General features: G+C 46.8%; 1 protein-coding gene across 1 annotated transcript in view; it reads left to right on the forward strand.

The window, feature by feature from the left end:
* The window catches only part of LOC120837761, a 104,708-nt gene extending 101,690 nt beyond the window's left edge, over positions 1-3,018 (forward strand). Inside the window, exon 2 of the mRNA XM_040207332.3 lies at positions 1,121-3,018. Within this exon, the coding sequence (XP_040063266.1) occupies positions 1,202-1,948 (747 nt within the window). The 5' untranslated portion in view covers positions 1,121-1,201 and the 3' untranslated portion in view covers positions 1,949-3,018. The remainder of the gene's footprint in view (positions 1-1,120) is intronic.
* Positions 3,019-20,975: the final 17,957 nt, after the last annotated feature.

Here is a 20,975-nt window from a genome sequence, read left to right on the forward strand (position 1 = left end):
CGCAGAGAGCGGAGTTTTTCTGCTCAAATGAAGGTGGTTGGGTGGTCCGACGGGCGCGTAGGCTCTCGTCGCACTGTCAACTTAAGAGTAAACGGAGCTTACTCCCTACGAAGCCACTCAAGCAGTTATATACACACCTGGATAGGCTCAACCCCGCTACTTTGCTTCATTTGTTACTTGTTCTTTCCCCCGTCTTTTTAGTCTGTTTAGTATTGGAAGTGTGGGCTACTTATCTCTCCCTCCAGAGATCCTAGGCGGTGGCGGTGGCTCCGGCGCCGCGGCCCCTCTTAAGATTCCGGTGGTCCCAAGGCGTAACGAAGTTGGGATACACTCTCGTTTTTTAGGTTGTTGCTGTTTTTATGAGTATTTCCGCCCTTGAAATTCTTTGCTAGTGCCTCCTCCCGCGTTGGAGAGGGTGCCATAAGTGGTCTCGTTGTTTTATTTATCTTTTTTTTTTTTTTTTTTTTTTGTGTGTGTGTGTGTGTGTGTGTGTGTTTGTGTGTGATTCGAAACAATTTTTTGGTTTGTTAAAAATAATTTTGAAGACGTGAAGTTTTACGGACAAGTCGAGACGTAGTTAAAAGCACGGACATTTAAAAATGTGAATTTTATCAGCCGGCGTCCAGGATTTTGTCGAAAAGCCACATGGGTTCACGCCACGTGTAGGTTTGGTAGTTAGTATCACTGAAACACTTGATTGGTCTAAAGTACGCCCTCGCTTCTGTGCGTATCTCGCGTCTGATAAAATGCTCGTGTATCACTACTGCGTGGAGCGCGTCAGAGGCCCCAGGCTGGCAGTACACAAGCCAAAGTTCTAGCTGTATCGGAAGCGCCAGACGGCCATTTGGGTTGATTAACTTTCCGCTGTCTAAACCAACACACTTATTTTATAAAAGGTCAAAACCTTCCACTTTGGGTATCATTTCTTATGTCTCAGTCAACTTTTATTATATGGTGTTAGAGGAGAATTACATATATGACGAGGACAAGACGACACATCTCTTCTCTCCTCCTCGTTTATGTAATTCTCCTCTAACACCGTAGCTTTAACGGCACGCTCCGTTTCCACGATGATTTTAGTATATGAAGCCAAACTGATCTCTTATTTTTATTCGTGCAGAAACTCCATCGGACATGAGGGTTGCCCGACCCGAATGACCGACTGCGACTCTGAAATCAGTCGAGACAGTCTCCCAGGAGCATGGCTTCGAGCGATGCCATCATCTACTGCTCCTCGGACATCGTGAAGAAGGCCCCGCAGAAGATGGGCATCGAGAAGATCACCACCAAGTACGACACCGTGGGAACCCTGAGCAAGGACCCGGATGAAAACGGCCGTCTGGGTGAGCTCGAAGTGGACCAAGTCGAATCATGCTTCAAGAGCCACAAGACGTACGTGTACGCCTGCCACTGTCTCGCCAACCTGTACTTCACTGAAGTCTGCCAGGACGGCACTCCAGGACGCTGGGAACTGGCGAGGACAGGAGTTCCCGTTCTCATCCTGGACAAAGGGGAGACGCGGGCCAGGACAAGAAGGATGGTGCACATCGTCCTTGCCGAGAGGGGCACCGGTTTCGCTCTCTGGAAGGATGTCATCGACAACCTGAGCAGCTACAGGAAGCCCGCCGTTACCTTCCATACGATGCACCTGTCGTCGGACCATCGCCGGATGGCGGGCCTCAGCTTCGACGTTCCGGACTTTGCCCAGGAGTTTTGGGACCGGGTCGAAGAGCTCATATCGGATCCCCTCAACATCAGTCTGTCCATGCCCAAGGGATGCACCAAGAGTATGAAGAAAAAGAACAGACCCTCGAAGCCGAAGCCCTTGCCGAGGAAGAGCGACATCTCGTTGCCCTGCTGCTTCCAGCATGTCACCAATGTTGGCAGTGCGGACAAGGAGCGATTCTACTCGTTGGCCACGCTGGGACCAGACAGGGACATCGAGTGACGGCATCACTTCTTGTCGACCTGCTCTGCTTAGGGTAACTCGGAGGCGAAGAGTGTGTGGTACTGACCGAAGTTGTGCGCTGATGAGGGTGTCTGTCTTCGGTCGTGCTCCAGTGTAAATGGGGGCTGTGACTCTGGCCCTTGTGGTGTTGTGACGACCATCTGTTGACGATCGTTCAACTTGGACCCATGTGGATTAGGAGTGCGTCGTTCAACGGGAATGAATGTTCAACCAAAGTGAATGACGTTCCAACATCTTTGTTTTGTTTGGTTTCTGAACGTGCGAGTAGACAATCTTTTTTGTACAGTTTGTGCCGACGTCAACGAATGTGTGACAAGCTTTAATGTGCTTTACTTTTCTTTGAAACTGGAGTCAGTTGGAACTATCGTTTGATGTATATTCAGCAAACGGAACATTGAAAAGTTACCCGGTCCTGTATCTAGGCTAAGAACAGGCATGTTTGTCGCGCATTATTCTATGTTCATTCTATATTTGCAAGAATTTTTAGGTTTCGAGCCCTCGCCGTTGTCTGGTAAGTGTCTTTCGACGGTGGTGCACTTACGTGAGCTTGTCACTCCAATGCGATGTCTGACTGACAAAATAGTTATCCATAACGAAATATGAACTCTGTGTCATTTTATGTCTCTAGAAGTGTTGATTTGAAATTTTTTTATGCACGAAGGGACGTAAGTCAACGTTCGCTTGCATTTTCGTGCAATTTAAAACAGGCATATCATGTATCCTCATCGCTGTAAAATACTTTGCCGCGCAATGCAAAGCTCGTTAGAGTTAGGCCTGTCTTGTCAATCTTTTCATCCACATTCAACGAGGGACCATTTTGCGGTCTGTAGAAGCCATGTGTAGTTAGACGCGATAGGCTGATATTAGTGGGGGACCGTACTTACAGTAACCGGGAAAATGTCAGGCACCGATTCCTGTTATCCAGCTGTAAATAAGTTTTATTGTACGACTAACCCTCGTATGAAAGTCACCAGTGCCTCTCTTTACTTTCTCTCATGTATATAGATTTATACAATGTTTTACGGAAATTAAAGAAACGATTCGCATCATCTCGTGTCGTTCTTGACTGGTTGAGACCCGCTCGGAGCGTGTGGCATCTGGCAGATTTAAAAGGGGGGAAAGAAAAAAAAAAGGGGGGGGGGGGGGCGACTGCCCCTTCCGCTTTCTTCAGTTCCTAAGGGCATTTGTTTTTTTATGCCTTGTAATTGGTGACATGGCAATTATTTTCGTCTGTGACGTCACATCCGTCCATGACGTTAGAGGAGCTGTGCAACAATTTCAGTGCTTTGCTTAAATAACTTGGAAGTTGCTGTCTCGACCTTTCTGAAGTAAAGAACAAAAAACCGCTTTTGCCTGCATGTCCTAGTTTTTGTTTTAAAAATGGGCAAAGAGGTTTTCGGCACCTCTCAACTCCTTCACCATGTTCCGAGTCACGTGCGCTGTGACGTTAATGGGGGACGCGCGGGGTTCCGGTGAAGCTCTCCCTCTATACTTCGTCTCACCTTAGCATGGACTAACGGCGAAGGTTGTGCAAGCGCGAGCGGCTAGCTTCGATTGCCTTGACAGGAGCACTCGCTGCGCGAGCGCTCGGGCAGCCGCCGAGACTTCATCCAAAGCAACTAGCTCGCGCTCTTAGCATGCGCGGATAACAATAGTCCATGCTAAGGTGAGACGAAGTATAGAGCAGTCAGTAAGCAGCGAGAACTCACCCGCTCGCGACCACGTGAGCACGTGCTTGCGTAGAGAGATCAACACGGCGAAAGGATGAAAGTCTCATCCGGGTTCGGCCATCCCCGTCCGGCTCTGCTCCCGTCCCCCTCCCGCTTCTGGTGGCTGTTTGCGTTAGCATATACACCAAATCATGTTTGGATGGATGGGTGAATCCGGCTGAGCCCTTTGGATTGGGCGGTAGCTTACGCCACCTAGCCATTTTGTTTTACCATTTAAGCTTAGAATATTTACATGTGAAATCTATATTCACTCCGCACTGCAAAGAAAGTGGGGCTATAAAACCCCTTGCCATCAGTTAATAAGAACATACCTAGTTTTCTCTCGCTTTCTGCCACCATTCACTTAATCTTTGCTTTGTAATCTCTACAGTCTTGAAATCCGCTCTCCCTTCACTGTCTCTAAAACCCAATGACTTTATTAAATCCATGTTGTCTTCGGTAGGCGTAGGGTGAAGCCCTTTACAGTAGAGTATCAAGTGCTCAGCCGTCTCGTCCTCCTCTCCACAAGCAGTGCACACTGTATCCAGTTCCTGGTACTTCACTCTGTATGTTCTGGTTCGCAGAACACCCGCTCTGCTTCGCTCCGCTTCGCTCCGCTTCGCTCCGGTTTGTTTGGATGGATGGATGAATTTGGCTGAGCCCTTTGGATCGGGCGGTAGCGTATGCCACCTAGCCATTTTTCTTTACCATTTAAGCTTAGAATATTTAAATGTGAAATCTATATTCACTCCGCACTGCAAAGAAAGTGGGGCTATTCGCGACTCCAGCAAAACGGACGCCGCCAAGCGGGAAAACCGGGAACCAGCCGGTCCAGGTCGCTCCGCGCCCCGCCGCGTCTCTGACGGCTTTCGCGGACGCGTGCTGGCGGCGCGGCGGCGAGCAATGTAGTTTGACGAAGGTCCGAAAATTTCTTAAGTTTGCCTGAGTGTTCATTAGTGTGGTGAAGCCTCAGTAGATTGTTTCTTTCCATCACGTGTTTGAAAGCCCGTTTATTCCACAACACACGATCGCGTGCTTTCAATTTTTTGGATGGGGAGGAATCACGGAAAAACGTTTTGATTTGTCGTCTGTCTCTAATCGCAATCAAAGTGACGACTGCTTGGTAACTGAGAAGCAGTTTCTTTATAAGGATGTAGAACAGTAGACTGAGCTCGACAGACGAAGTGTTTCACTGGAGGGGACACCAATGTTGCAGTCAAGTGAATGGGAAGGTTCGATAGCTGCTTTCCTTGAGTTTGGTTGTGCTCGATTAGCTTCAGGTTAATTTGAGCCACTAACGCCGGCCGGTGTGTTGGCTATTCATCTTGGCGGCTTTTCGCCGAAAAAGACCACATTGAAGGAGTTGGGCTAATTTCGCAATTACTTGATTCAGGAAACCTGCTCGCTGCATATGATTAATCAGGGAAATTATCTGCTTTCAAAAGGTGGGGGACGCGTCTCGCAAAGATAGAAGCTGTCACGTCATTAGGATCTATCGCGCCTCGAATACTTATAACCCCTGTCGAATCCAGCAGCAATATACGTCTACATTGCTCAAATTGACCGGCCACAAAAAAAAAATAATAATAATTTTATTTGTTTAAAATTCGAAGTCAAGTTCAATGCAGAGAGGTCTGAGTGAATCTCCGATGAAGACTTTCCTCAGCTTGTCCGCTTTCGTCTCCGTTCTACCGGCTAGAACCATTTGGCTAAGTTTAAGTAGTATCTCTCTGTCTCTCAAATATACTTTTATTCAGCAGTTCACCCTAATAGTTAGTCAACTAAGTTCATATTTCAACCCGAAGAACATACTAATATCGCTTTAGTGGGACCATAGTACGTAATATAGTACATAACCGCATATTCATCAAAATGGCTTCTTGATTGCTACTAAAACCTTAATTGAAATACGAGTATCAGCTGCTTAGTGAAGTGCCAGCGAGTTGACATGCTCCTTGGCTCAAGAAGCGCTTGCTTAATTTTCTTAATTTTCCTGCAGCCTGTGTTCTTGACCGAGCACACGACTGCAGCTGTTTCTTGAAACGCGGACAGGCACAAAAGCTCAATTTCGCGGACAGGTAAGTCGCATGATCGAGGCATGCGAGTTAGCTAAACATTACTCTTGGTGGAACAATTTTGTAGCCCTCGCCGCTTTCCTTAGATGATCAAAACTAATTTGAGTCTATTACCGTTTCTCCGGAGCCCATAGTTTCGGTTTTGATCGAAGTCTCCGCAGCGAAAGTTTGACATGAAAAGAACAAAAAACACCGGCAAAACAAAACTATGCTCGGCAAGTTTATGCGCACCGGCTAAACTTAACTGTCTCAGTTCAAATACCCATAAAATTGGGCATTCAACAAAAGAATAATTGTTAAATTGATTGCGCCACCCATTCAGGCGGCCCGGCCGAGCCGACGCGACCTGGACTCAGCCGCCATGTTTGTTTGGTGGTGGCGCCCCCTATAGGTCGCTGGAGTCGCGAATAAAACCCCTTGCCATCAGTTAATAAGAACATACCTAGTTTTCTCTCGCTTTCTGCCACCATTCACTTAATCTTTGCTTTGTAATCTCTACAGTCTTGAAATCCGCTCTCCCTTCACTGTCTCTAAAACCCAATGACTTTATTAAATCCATGTTGTCTTCGGTAGGCATAGGGTGAAGCCCTTTACAGTAGATTATCAAGTGCTCAGCCGTCTCGTCCTCCTCTCCACAAGCAGTGCACACTGTATCCATTTCCTGGTACCTCGCTCTGTATGTTCTGGTTCGCAGAACACCCGTCCTCGCCTCAAACAAGGATTATCTTTCCCTAGCATTGTCATAAATGCTTTCTTTGGCAATAACTGTTTTGTTTAATCTATAGCTTTCCAGAGCCGTATTTGTCTGCATTCCGTCTAGCCACCGATCTCTTTCTGTGGTGTTAACTTTCTTAACCGAGACCTGCTCTTCCGTATCTCCACTATAGCCTAAAAACTTTCCTCTTAATTTCCTAGTGTGCTGTCTCCACTTTGTGTCTATGCTCCTCATGTATAAATAGCTGAAAACCTTTCGTGCCCATTGATCCCCGTCCATTTGCCTCAACCGATCCTCAAATTCTATCTTGCTCACCGCTTCCCTGCTCTCAAAAGACGCCCATCCCATGTCTCCTTGTACTCCCTGGTTTGGCGTTTTGCATAGTGCCCCCAAAGCCAGCCTACCTACTCCGCGCTGTTTTATTTCTAGTCTTGCATGCACATCGGATTTCGTGCAAAGCACTGCGTTTTCAAAAGTCAAGCCAGGGACCATGACCCCTTTCCAAATCTCTCTCACCACCTCATACCTGTTGTAATTCCAAAGTGCTCTATTTTTCATTACAGCTGCATTTCTGTTTACCTATTATATACTTTTCATGCTCACTGAGATATTCTGCACCGTCACATATTCATACTCCTAGATACTTGTATTTACTAGCCCTCTCAACTGTAATATTCTGTATTTTCAGCCCAACTTCATCTTTGTTAAAAATCATGACTGCTGATTTTTCACTACTGAACTCTAAACCTAATTCCTCTTTTCCCTTAGCACAGATGCTCATTAATTCCTGCAACTCTGTCCTGTTGTTAGCCATTAGTACAATATCATCCGCATACATCAATCCCGGTAAGGATTGCTGAAATTTTTGGCCTTGCTTGCTGTACGAAAGGTCGAATCCAAGCCCACTCTTCTCTAGTCTATCCTCCAATCCTATTTGTGTTTACAAACAAACCGGAGCGCCCCTAGCAGACGCCACCGGCGCCGCGCATGCGCGATGGGGGTGTGGGCAAGAAGCTCGCCGTCGCACATAAACAAACCATTGAAATGCGATGTTGTCAGCGTCAGTGTGAGTCCCCCTGCTTTTTTTCGCGTTCGAATTGTTGATTCTACGTCTTCCTGGCCGATGTCTGACAACTTGAGCGGCGTCAGCGAAATTACCGAAGCTCGTTACACCGCGAAACTTCGCGTGAATAATGTGACATGTGGCGATTCATTCCGTGTGGACGCCGCAGTATGTACGCTAAAACCTGATTCGCATGATGAGATTTCGGTCGCAATTTTCAGTCACGACGCCGCTCGGGCTGCAAAAGCGTGAACCGTAGCTGAGATGGTCGACGTCGATACTTAAAATCGCAAGGAGAATCGGACCAAGTCGATTAGGCATAGTAAGTCAGTGATGGTCACTCGTAACAACGATCAACATCTCCTTGTATTTACTGCTTACATCGAGCCTGCTTACCAACCTTCAAACTTAAGTCTTTTGAGGCCTGCACTTACTTCGTTTAGCAAGTACAGGGCAAACATTTAATCTACGGGCCGGCGTCGTCTAAGAGAGCAGACGACAAGCAGAAACGTTTGAAAGAGCAGACGACAGTTCGAACGATCAGGCGGCCGTTTGAACTTGAAGACGCACTGAACGTAGTCCGCACAACTTGACGGTTTTCTGGCGTTCATGTTGGAATAAAACAAATAAATCTGATGACCACAAGTATCCGTGAATTCAACTCAAAGTGCTTCCCGCCCAAGCAATCGTTGTCCGACGGTGTCTGCTTTTCCCTTTTCACGGCACATATCCAGATTCTCGGACGAACCGAGCACGTGAAAACTGACCTTCAAACCTTTCTTGACTCTTTTGGTACGGCCCCAGTCCCGGCGTTTTGACGAGAAGGCAGGTTCTTGCCTGGTTCCCTTCAAAACAACGCAGAAAACACGTCTGGCATCGGGACTTCGGCCCACAGCCCCAGACCGGAAGTGCGGCCGACGCGCCACCACCGCGCCGTGACGTCACAGAGATGAGTTGGTGTATAGAGCTGACGGTTTTGTTGACCTCGCATAGATGGCGCCACTATAACTCCGTATAATAAAAGTTTTGCCGATGATACCAGGCTTTCGACGCATTTATATTTATGTTAGAACTACAAGATTTATAGAAATATTACCTTTTAGCAATCAGGCATTTGCACAACGTCCTATCTTTTTACAAGTCCCCCATTGACATCATGCCGCGTGGTTCTCATGGCCGCCGCTCGCGGCTGCAGGTCGGGAAATATTCTATTTTTTGTCTCGCGATTACGCGGCGGAATCGCAACATTTCGAAGGAAGGAGGTGTGTTTTCTGCCATTTGTGACAAGGTGAACAATATCAAAAGTAGAAGACGCAAATTCTTTCAGCGTTAAAATCGTTGCACAGCTCCTTTAAATTTGTTTGTGACGTTACATCTCTCCCATAAATTTGCTCTTGGTGGCAAAATACGTCGGCTGGGTCGGTCATATTGCCAGGGACTATTTTTGCACACACCTGTGTTCTATGTTTCATTGATAATAAGCAGCTCAAGTTTTCAATTACGTCGAAAGAAAAAGATGACCAGTACATCCCGTAACACCACATGAAATATGACCTGTCCATTCTTCCCAGTGGAGAACGTTCGGATCATGGGTGGATATGTAGATTGTATTGGCTATAAAATATGCACCTAGCCTAGCAATATGTACACCCTTTAAATTTTTCTCTAGATCCATGAACAAGCATCAACTTAATCGATATGTGAAAGGTAAGCACCTCCGACGCAGCACCAAGCACGCTAACGAGGATCGGTAAGCGGCCACCGTGCTTCTATCATTTGTACAAGAACTATTGCATTTTTGGGGGGAGTTGTTTTCTAATTCAGCCAAAAATGATCATTGCTAAAAAAATAAGGAGGGAACGGGGGATTTGTTTTCGAATTTTTAGACTTTCACTATATTGCATAATACATACTTGCTGTTCTTGCAAAAAAAAAAAATCTGTTTTGTGTATTTACAATTCAGTCACAGCGACAGAGGAGGCAATTTATTGGATTCTAATGTACCTTTATGTACGATATGCGGGGTCGGAGCCTTACGCGGTGGAGCTATCTGCTGGGAGAGTGACCGACGCACTTACTAATAAAAACTTATCAATGAAAAAACAGTTTTTTTTCGTTAATCATTTACTTTAATACACACAGAAGCCCTGTAACAGACGCGGCGTGATGCCGCGTCACATCAACTACTGCCATCTGGCGGCGGCTGCGGGACACTCGTGTTAGCAGCGGCTCTCAACAACACATGCTGTTTATTAGGTGGCCCGTTGAAGCAATATTGACGATGTACACCCTAAATCATTGCGAATGTTTGTACGTGTTTGTAAAAGAGGGGGGGGGGAGGGAGCACGTAGCATGTATTGTTAAAAAGTTAATGTAATGACTTTAATCCTATAGTAATTTGACGACATCACATATAAGTCCTACAGGCCGTCCTTGCGTCATTCCCAGCATCGGGCTTGCCCCAAATAGCGCAGTCAGAAGAGCTCGATCTGCGGCATTCCCTATAATTGTAGCGGGAAAATAATATATTCCTGCTCGGTCGCTATGCAAAGGGACGAACTCGGAAGCGCTCAGAGCATCTCCCTTCGAATTCGCACGCATGGCTGGATTCGAGTTGCGCCTTCCAAAGACCACTTTCCCACGAAACGCGGCGTGCGCGCGCGGCGGGCCGGCTTCTGCAGCGTTGGGTGTCGGCGAGTTTCAGGTTCTTTCAATGCGTGTTTTCGTCTGAGGTGCAAGGTCCAAGTACCGCTGCCTTTGGAAAGATGGATGGGTGGCCGACTCGTTGAACCGGGCGACCGGGCGGCGGCTTAACGCAATCTTGCCAATGTTTTTTTTTTTTTTTTTACTTTACCTTTGAGGAACGTAAGCCAAGCGTTATCAGGCTTGCATAACCAGCCTGGCGATAACGCATAACTTACGCTAAAGATAAAGTAAAACAACAATAGTTGTTTTATGTCGATCTTTCCCGGAAAAAAAAAAAAACGACACAGAAGTGACGTCGTTTGGGTTGTATGATTACGGACTAAACTCGGATCAGTCTCGGTTAATGTCCCGAAAAATTGCGACATGGTAGTGTATTAAGCCGATTTTACGCTATTCTTTGAACTCTATCGGCTAATTAGAATGTGTACACTAACCATTAAAACGTGAACTCTCGTATTTTCTACAACCCCCGCGGTGTTCTGTTCGCTTTTCCGTTCTTGCCGGTGGTCTTTGCTCGAGCGCACGCCGTCTTAGTGCCACGCTAGTTTGGTCACGTGGCAACAATTGGGCTATACTATAGACCTTTCCCCCAAAAAAAGGGGGAGGGGGGGAGGGGGGCTCCTAGCTGGTTTTATTTTCAGTTTACGTGCGTATCGCGCGTGATCCGTAGCGACGAACATTCCTGGACTGAGGAGATCGCACGCTGGCCTGAGGACTCGTAAATATCACAGTAGTGTATAGGAGGTATTTACTGGACGCCATATTTGGGGGTGCTGTTTATAGCGCATGCTCAGAACGAGCTCACATTAATAGCCTGCTAAGACCGGCAACCTTGATGGTGCTAAATGCACGCTCCAAAAGGACTGCGGAAGCTCGCTGTCAGCACGCGCTCAGCAGCAGCGCACACGGATATGGCCGCCAGTGAATACTCCCTATAGACCCCATTCCAAAATCACGTGCCCATTGAAAAAAGAAATTAAAAAATCCGATCCACTGCACACAATTTGAATCACTGCACAAGAACCGACACCCCCGAACGTGCAAGTAGCGCGAACGGGTACAGTTCGACTTGTGCTCGCGCTTCGTGCAGCCGGGGCGCAGTCGAGCGCAACAAGCTCGTACTTGTGTCCGCCATCGTACAGGGATTCTACAGCTTCCAACAGAGGGCACACTTTGGAGAGGGGTCTATTCTAAGTTGCAGATATGTGACTCTATACAACGCGAACGACGTCAGTGAAGAAGGCGCCGACAATGGTGCCGCCGCCGTTTGGCCTCCTCGAATACCCCAACTGGGCGGCAGCGGCAGCAGTTTGGCGGAGACCTCGAAACTGTGTCTTCCTTTGCGGCATTTGGGCGGATGGTGGTTCGTGGAACGAGGCCTCTTTGTAAAAGAAAATGTCGTCTGCAAAGTGGGGCGAGCCAAGGCTGTCGCCGTTGTGGCGAAGGACAAGGCTGGGCCCAAAACGAGGACAAGACGACGTTGTAATGGGTGCTAATATAGTTCCGCATTTCCATATTGGGCGGTTAAAATTCTGGTGAAGCCGCCATCCATCGGGGAGTAGCAAAGCGTCTCCGACTGGTGCGTTTAGCGTCCATGCACCCATTCACCCAAAGGGGTCCCGAAGGGGTAACAAAAAGACGTCACAAAAGCCAGAGTGTAAAGCGAGATGAGCTGTGTTCCAGAGCCACGTGGTTTATGGGCCGCGTTTGCAATGCGGAGCCCAAGTTCGTCTGCTTGCGCCGGGATTGCGGTGACGTCAGAACGCCGAGCTACGATTGGCTCGATTGGAAGGATGGTGGGTAGACCTCAATCGTAGCTGCCTTGAGGTCTACCCACTATCCTTCCCAGTGGCGTGGCCAAAAAAATTTTCCAGTTGTTTTTTTTTTTTTTCGAGCTTTTTAAACGACAAGGGAGGAAAAGAAATTGCACAAACAATTTTAGTTGCTCTTTTTCTGTTTCTTAGTAGAGAAAAATTCAAGCTTTTTTGGCCACGTGGGTCATAGAAAACGCACACACGCACGAGACTCCGTTCGTGCGACCTCTAAAATAGGAAACTTTAATGGTGAACAACGAAAGCACGCGATCATAAAATAGAATAACGTGCTTTGAACTAAAAGCTAGACAGGCTCACAAAATATTCCGGTGCGATACGGTTCTCTGCGGAATACTCTAGTATCCTGTGGGCTGAAAACTACGAAAGAGTGACAGAGAATAGCGAAGTTTATAACACGATAATTCATAAAAACTGCAATTGGCACAGGGGCAATGAGCAAGCAAAGCGTCACGCTTATTGTTCTTGTGGGGATCGCATTTATCAGAAATGATCGTGCTATGGTCATTCTTTTTCGGTTCTTTCCGTTCATCGCTGTGGTTTTACGGGAAAGTGGCAGAGAAAAGTATCAGTTTCCACCAGGCACATCGCCAGGATATTGCTTCGGGGGACAGGGGCCCGCCCATGACAAAGTGCTGTATGAGGGGGGGGGGGGGGGGGGGGGCGGGGAGAGGAGGGTCCCAGCAAAATGGAAGATTTCGGAGGGGGGGGGGGGGGGGCATGTTTCCCCCTTCCCCCCCCTGGCTACGTGCCTGGTTTCCACTATTTTGTGCGGTCGAAACATTTAGTCCAAGCTGCCGCCGGTCCACAGAAAGAAGCGAGAGGACCCTTTCGGGACTTGGACGTTACGGTGAATGTTCAGAAGCGCAACCCCTCGCAAGCTCTCCTGGGACGTTGAAGCTCTCATGTATGAATTTAGTCTTCAGAGTCTCAATACCGGACGTTCCACTTCAGCGGTGGTAACGAGCATGGCGACCAGGATTTGCAGCGGGAAGTTTACATTAGGATACAAAGCCTAGGAAAGTTGCTCGTACCGCGCAGACACGATCAGCGGTGCGGTCCCTCCACATCTGTGTCCAAACCAGAACTTCTCCAGGCAATTCATTTAACGAAACGAATGCTCCGCACAGGCTAGGGATTTGCTCGAAGTCGAGGCTTGCGACATAGAAATCGACGCCGTTGGCCACACAACATGGCTCTCACCCAGGGAGGACGATGCTGCCTTATGTGGAGGTGCCGACTTCATGTAAGACGTTGGCAGCACGCTTAGAAGTGTAGGTCTATTATCATTCTTGAAAAAAGCGTCAAGCGATAGCTTGGCTCGTTTGATAGAACTTATATCTGAGAGTCTATATGCGAGGGACTTTCACGAATCGCGTGTTGAACGCACGAGATTATGAACTTACCCACTGCAGCGATTAAAGAAGTAAACTAGGTACGCTTTGAAACCAAGTGATTATGAGCATTACAAATTTGTTTCTACGTTACATATGTTGTCGCTTTTTTCTCTTGCTTCTTCTTTCTTTTTTTATTAAAAGGATTTTTTTTTTTTTTTACCTTTTGGTTGGTGTAACATTTAAAGGTGTGCAGGCGAGTGGGAAGACGGAACGAAAAGAAAAGCGCTTAAAGGGCCCATGAAACGATTTTTGGGTTGGGATAAATCATTTTAGATTGGGATTTTACTAATACCACATCGTTCAGTGGACCAAAAGAAAAAAGGTAGAAAGTCAAAAGCCTGACTTTCAGTGCGAAAATTTGAAAACAGAGCGGACTATTTCGTACCTCCTCCCCTTCGCAACCTCTCTGCCTTTTCACTGTGATACATCCGCGGTCCCAAAAGCTCGTTATCGGGTCCAAACTGACGTCACACGCAACCGGACCTCACTTATTCCCTTCACCCCTAAGCTGACATTGTGGTGGAAGCTACGCGCTTGCCGGACCAATCAGCCGCCTCCCTTTCATCACCTGACTTCATTCTCTGCAGCCACATTTGCCACGCTCACGCGACAAGTGTGGCTGGCCCAATGAGCACGTAGCTTCAACAGCACTGTCAGCTTCGGAATGAACGGGGCGGGGAAAGCAACTTCTGTCTGAATTTTGAGCGACGGGCTAATCTTCTAGGGGGAGAATGGATGTGTCCGGGATTACACAAACGAGAGTGCGAGCAAGAGGGGACTCCCCCTTTTCGTCTTCTTTAACTGTTTGGTGGAATGCGCGATTTATGAGTTGAGGAGGAAATCGAAACAGGAAAAAATTGGAAAAGCGTTTCATGACCCCTTTAAACATCTGTCCTTTCGTCGTCCTGTTTTCTCATTGTAGGGCTTGCACAGTCAGAGTTTTGCTACTTTGGGACTTTGTTTATTGACATCGAGGTCGAGGTCAGGATTTCGCGGCTTCTGTGACGTCGGGAGCTGAGCCATTCGCACCTGCGGGCCTATCAATCCGGCCGAGTTGGCGAGAGCTCTTCGGAGAGCCGGATCCGGACTTGTGTTCCTCACGCAGTCGACGGACAGTGTCGTAATCTACGCTTTGCTCTGAAATGCCGTGGGCTTGGCCCCTCACCGTATTGAGCTGTCAAACAGAAAGAGAAACACAGGAATTTTGATGCCCTAACAAAACGGCAGAAAAAAAAAATAGAAAGAAGATAAGGGGAACGAGGAAAACCATAAAATTTCGGGGGGCATTTCGACCCGTGAACGGCCCCCTGGCTACCCTATCCTTCCAATCGAGCCAATCAGAACTGGGCATTTTGACGTTACCGCAACCCCCTGCACAAGAAGCAGACGAACTTTCGCTCCGCATACGAGCTGCGAGGAGGTAACGAACGCGTTGGTCGTCTGCGAGTGTCTCCGCCTTTCTTCCTGCTTCCCTTCTTGCAGCGCGAAAACGCAGTGCATGCGCGTTTGCGACCAATCTCAGCAGGAAGCGATTGCAAACGCTCCCCGTGGTTTGAGATTGTTTGAGATGCACCCTCTCTTCAACCTAGGCTGTCCAGTGACGCTATTTACTTGTGGCGCCATCTCCCAATAGGCGCTGTGAGCAGACGATGCTCTGTTATCTGCTCGTAGAAGACGTTTGGGCGCAAAAATTGCGACAAAAAGCACAAACGCGGGTATCGCTGTCTATGGGGCTTCCCAAACCCTGGCTACCGAAGCCTCCGAGGACTGTCAACCTGGGCAGGGACCTGCACCATGGTGTACAGGCGTCTGCCAGACCCACCACCGCTGCTGTAACGCCACTAGGATCGCGACCGGCGACAGCATGACAGTTCTATGACGTCATCAGGCGGAAATCGAGGGACCTCTTGGCCGCGATAAACCGTAGACACACCTTTCGGAGACGCGTTTCAGGCACCATAGAAGCCTCATTCGGAGGCTCTCGTTGTAACTGGGAACGTCGCAAACCTGCTGGTTCGACCAAATTCGACTTCCATATATCAAATAATGTTTCCGTAATATTTCACATAACCAGTACGAGACATTTAATGAATGTTTTGAGCTGAGAACAGCAGGGCGTATCTTTCGAACGCCTGGCCTGTGTTGAACAAACCTTCAGAACAGCAGTTCTCTAAAACTCGGAGCCCCCAAAGTGTAGAAAATTTCCGGACCATTTTTTCCGAGTTTACTATTGGGACCATTTTGGCCGGGACCATTTTGGCCGTGACATTTGTCCGGGACCATTTTGTCCGGGACCATCTAGTTCTGGAAAATTTTGACCGGGACCATTTTGTCCTACACCCGCACGGTGGAGGAGGGGTGCAATATTAATAAATCATTAACAGCGCTAGTTTGCATGTTTGATTTTATTTTGTGTAAACATTGGTAACGATTTTCTGAAATTTGAAGCAAACTACCGTATAAATTAGTTTCTCCAAAAATTCAAGACGTTTCCTACGAAGTCGGACAACATTGTGTAAGAAGCCGAACTTCGTCGCCTTTCGCCAAAAGTTCGAAACCTCGCTCTTGAGCAGAAGTGACCGTCATCTCTAAGTCACCACAAACAAACATTTCGTTTTGGTTGACAAGGAAAATAACCATTAATATTCTGTTCAAAATTTGTTTTTCTTGATAATAAAAAAGAGGTGTCTTGATTCACCACATAAAGGGGTAAATTAGTAGCGCTCCTCAAGTGGCAGAACCTTTTTTACTGCGTCTTTAAAGTAAAAGGAAAATAGTCGAACTACACTCACTTAGCGATTTGCAGAAATATGGGTTCGAGAGTAAATAGATCTGGTATCCTCTCTCTCTCTTCCTTCTGGCCGAGCAGAAAGGGAAGATGGGGAAAAAAGACGAGTTTGGGGGAGCCGCATCTGAAGTCACAGCGGCTCAACGGGCAAACAGGATGTAGCTGACGTTTTGGCTGTCGAACGGGTGGGAGAGGGCTTGCGCGCGCGTTTGCCATATTTGGCGAAAGGTGGATTTTTCCGCAAGCAAAACATAATCAATCTCTCTCTCTCTCTTTTTTTTTTTTTTTTTTGCAACAGCGGAAAGTTTACACTGCACGGTCTGTAACGATTTAGCAAATTTTTTATTGATAGTCCTTATTTATTATATTGAAATCGTCATTAAAACGAGACAAGCGAAGCCAATCAGTCAACGTTCCACGTGGGATCGAATGGGCGGTTGTTCTTCAGTGGCGGAAAAAGGCACGGGGCGTGACGTGTGCAGGTACGCTAGTTATACATTCCCCAACGTTTCGGGACATGTGCCCCTTGTGCCCTTTCTTTCTCGGGAGGGAGTTATGAGGAAAATTCTAAAATAGATTATTTCAACTGAGCAGTGACTTCCTGCACACCCTAAGGGGAGTGTACACCTCCCCCCCCCCCCCCCCCCCTCTTGTTTTTCTGAAGGCACTTAATTCGCAAAGACTCCTCTATTCTCAATGCGCCCCCCCCCCCCCCCCCCAAACACCCTCCCTAAAATTTTAGATACCCCCCTAACTTCAATTCCCGAAGAAACCCCTCGAACTGGGCTTCTGCATAAATTGTAATATCCCCCGAAAGAACTATTGATGATAACGATACAGTAATACTTAATCCTAAACTAAAGCTTAGGAACTTTTTTTTTTTTTTATAGGCCCGACATATTTGGGGGAGACTTATTGCACATGCCAAAATTAAAATGTCACTATTTCCATCAATACTTTTTTTTTCTCAATAACTTTTCGTATAAACCACAGTATTAGCCCCTGTAAAGTCACCCTTCCCGTGTGCCCCGAAGCACTCAGGCCAAACATCCTTTACAGACGCTAACGTTAGTCATATCGATGGTACATACGAGCCTGTTTGTAATGCCATTGACGTTCAGACCCCACGTAGGGAATCCCAATGAAGCTAAAACAGAAGGCCTCGCAATCTTGGCAATGGCCGAATGTTCCGCGCTCTACAGTACCGAACTATACATACTCGCACACTTGCAACGATCGCGCCGCTCGACTCGTTCAGAAACACCTTTGTTTTTTTTTCTGTATAACACCGTTACATGCAAATTAGAACGATTTTTATTTTTCGACGCTGTCAGCCGTAAATATAGATCGAAGACGCCGTGCTCGTGCCCCTCGGACGGTATTAGCGGGAACAAGGAAGAAGAAAAAAAAAAGACAGCATTAGCGGCTTTGGTACCGTTCCAATCAGCGTAACAAGGGCTACTTAGAGTTCGAAAGAATCGGCACGCGTCGCGTGACCGTACACCGAGAACGTGCTTCGAAACACAGTCCCTGTTTTCATGGTCTTTTCTCCTCGCCTTTTTCTTTTCTTTTCTGTAACAAGGAACTAGCCTATCATCGCACTAAGGGACCCCACGTCCGGTGATTACATCTGTTTTGTCCATGCCTTTCACACACTTGTGTCGACTCCTTCCTTGACTTGAAGGGAGTGTAGTACCCGTTTTCACCTCGAGAACTGCAGTAAGAAGAAGAGAAAAGAAAGTAGTTCGGTTTCTTACAGAGCGTTACTAATTTCTCTCTTGACGTGGTGAATTACAAAATACTACCGGGTCCGTCGGAGAAAATAAAACCGGATTTTTTTTAGGGCCACATAAATAAACTTGACATCGCAGAAAGCTATAGTATATAGCGTGCGAAATTTCGAGAGCGTGACGTTAAATGGATCGAAATATTAAAAGACGTTATCTGTTTGTTGTTTTATCGAATTTGTTGTTCTATCAAAACGTACGCATTTCAAACGCAAAATGCCTCTTTTTCTTTTCTGGTGTTCAACTTCTTGTAAAAACTACATTGCGCAGCGCGAAAACTATGCCCAAAACTTTTTTTTTCTTTGGGGTTACGAGTATTGAAATTTGCAGAGAGACTGAGAAGCTAGATATAAGTATATCAGCGAAACGTCAGCTTTACACTTTGAGTTGTCATTAACGTAATTTCGTCCAACATTTTGCTGGTATGACTCTTGGCCGCGTGCCGAAGGCGAGCATTCCAAAGATGTGTTTGTCACCACCAAATACCTAGCTATAAGAGGTATTCACTGGACGCCATATTTGAGGGCGATGTTTAGAGCGCATGCTCAGAACGAGCTCACATTAATAGCCTGCTAAGACCGGCAACCTTGATGGTGCTAAATGCACGCTCCAAAAGGACTGCGGAACCTCGCCGTCAGCACGCGCTCAGCAGCAGCGCACACGGATTGGGCCGCCAGTGAATACTCCCTATTACACTGACATCTGGGCCCGTTTGCTCGAACGCTAACCGCGGCTAAAGTTAGCCGCAGTACCTCGGAGAGGGATTTTGAAATCACGTGACTGGCTCGGTAGGGATGCGGGGAAACATGGCGGTGCCCCGGTGAGTGAGTACTGATATGTCGTTGTAGCTGCAATACCGGGCGCGTTATTTAGCAACGAACGGTGCAGGAGGCTTTTGCTTTGCCTTACCTCACTTAAATCGCAAAGCATGAGCAATGACCTTGCCGCATTTTTCGGGGCAAAGCTCCTTAGGGTCTAGCCTTGTCCGGCGTCCGTGTTTACATCGATTGCCATCCCATCTGCCTTCTTAAAAAAAGAAAGAATGTTTGCGCCGTCGACAGTATTCAAACCTGTGCGGGGAGACGTCAATGGATTTCTAGACCATCGACCACGACTGCGGGACGAGTAGGGGGCTCTGAGATGTGGTAGCAACTCAAGAGCTGGGGATGTCATGGATAAAACGCTGCATGTAGCTGCTCAACGTCTATACAGGAGAGGGTGCTGCTGTCAGATGCGTATATAATCGCGTTAAACTTTGCATGCATTGGCTCAACGTTTATGGACGAGAGGGCGCTGCGGTCAAATGCTCAAATGCGTATGCACCATCAGCACTACCTATGAACAAAATCAGTATCACCAGCACCACCAGAGCTTCGCCCCAATCAACATCATTGACCACGTGGCGATGCGGTCATTTATTTAGATAGTCTTTCGATTCTGGCAATTCCTAAGCCTAAATGAACGCGATAATTGTCGGCATGGCAACGTCTTTGGAAAGCGGATTGCCTTGACTCAATCGGCCGGGTGCTGAAAGCCCACAAAAGCAGACAGCGTCCCAATAGACCTTTTTTCTAAATTACCCAAGCATCGAGGATAACACGGGAAGTGTAATTCTACGGTCCGCGCGCGCTGACCTTCCGCTTATAAAAGATTCGAAGTAAATAACCATAATAAGGCTACGAACGCGCGTCCAAGGCAAAATTTGTTTTAGACTTTTTGCTTTAGAACAATTACTACTGCATGCGCCAGCACGTGCAACGTGTGTAACTACACTCGTAGCATGCACCTCGGTGCTTGGGAAATTGCCGTGAAAGTGCCGTTTTCGCTTCTTCTGTGTGTGGAAGCTCTCTTCGCAGACGCTTATCCAAACCCTACTCTCGCAAGAAGTTTAGTAGCAGGACTCGGTTTTCGCTGTTGGCGGTTCCATTTGCTGGTTTGAGAAACACAAGTTCTCCAAGACTGAAGCAAGGAAGGCCGTTTACGGCGCATCCGTGAACCAGGGTCCTATATAGTTCTTCCTCACGTTCCGTCCCAGGCAGGAGCAGTGTTGGACAAGAACTCGAGAATAGTATTTAAGATACTAATCACCTGATCTATAAAGTATTTAGAGCATGCTACTCAAGTTACTTTCTCTGCAAAATATATTTAGTGGAGTACACTTACTTAGAAATGTAATTCAATCACTTTCGTACATATATACTTCCACATAGCGTAATTTCTATCGACATCGGTGACACCAGACCAGAATGCGTTATTTGTAAACGTTAGAAACAAACACAACAGCACAGTGCTACTCTGCGATGTACAAAAGGCAGTTTCACTGGTGCATTTTACAAAATAATATTTCTAAAGCAAATTAGTAAAAAAAAAAGAAAAACCACTCTTATTTATCGTATTACAGCGCTGAAATTCATATGCTCTGGTGATTTTGTAATGCGCACCTTGGACGCACCATTTCACTAAGTGCCGAAATCACTATACCCGGAGTTTATTTTAAATTTGGGACACGGAAAAGAATGACTGGATAACAAGTCCTCAAGTAGGTTACCCAAACGCATTCAGATATGACTAAACTTCAAAAAGAAAGGCACAAGGGGACACGGCGAAGATGTCTTCTCGCGGTTTTCGATTTCTTTTATGTTTTGCCCCAAACTAAGTTCTAGAAGCGCGTACAGAAAGGCGTACAACTTTGAGAAAACTCTTTGTATTTTGAGAACTCATCCTGGTAGTAGCTTGATTCCAGCTGCTTAATTTTAATCTGTCCTTGTAATATTTCCTCACCAGTCCCCCACTGAGTGTTCCTGAAAGTGCGAAACTGACGAAATATGCACTTTTTTATGTAACAAAATCAAACATAAAAAAAAACATGCACGAACGAACGACTTTGTGTATGTTTTGTCATTTCCTCTTTTTTTTTTTTTTTTCTTTTACGTT

The sequence above is a fragment of the Ixodes scapularis genome, unplaced genomic scaffold (genome assembly GCF_016920785.2).
Source record: "Ixodes scapularis isolate PalLabHiFi unplaced genomic scaffold, ASM1692078v2 PGA_scaffold4__175_contigs__length_147842914, whole genome shotgun sequence".
Taxonomy (NCBI): Eukaryota; Metazoa; Arthropoda; class Arachnida; order Ixodida; family Ixodidae; genus Ixodes; species Ixodes scapularis.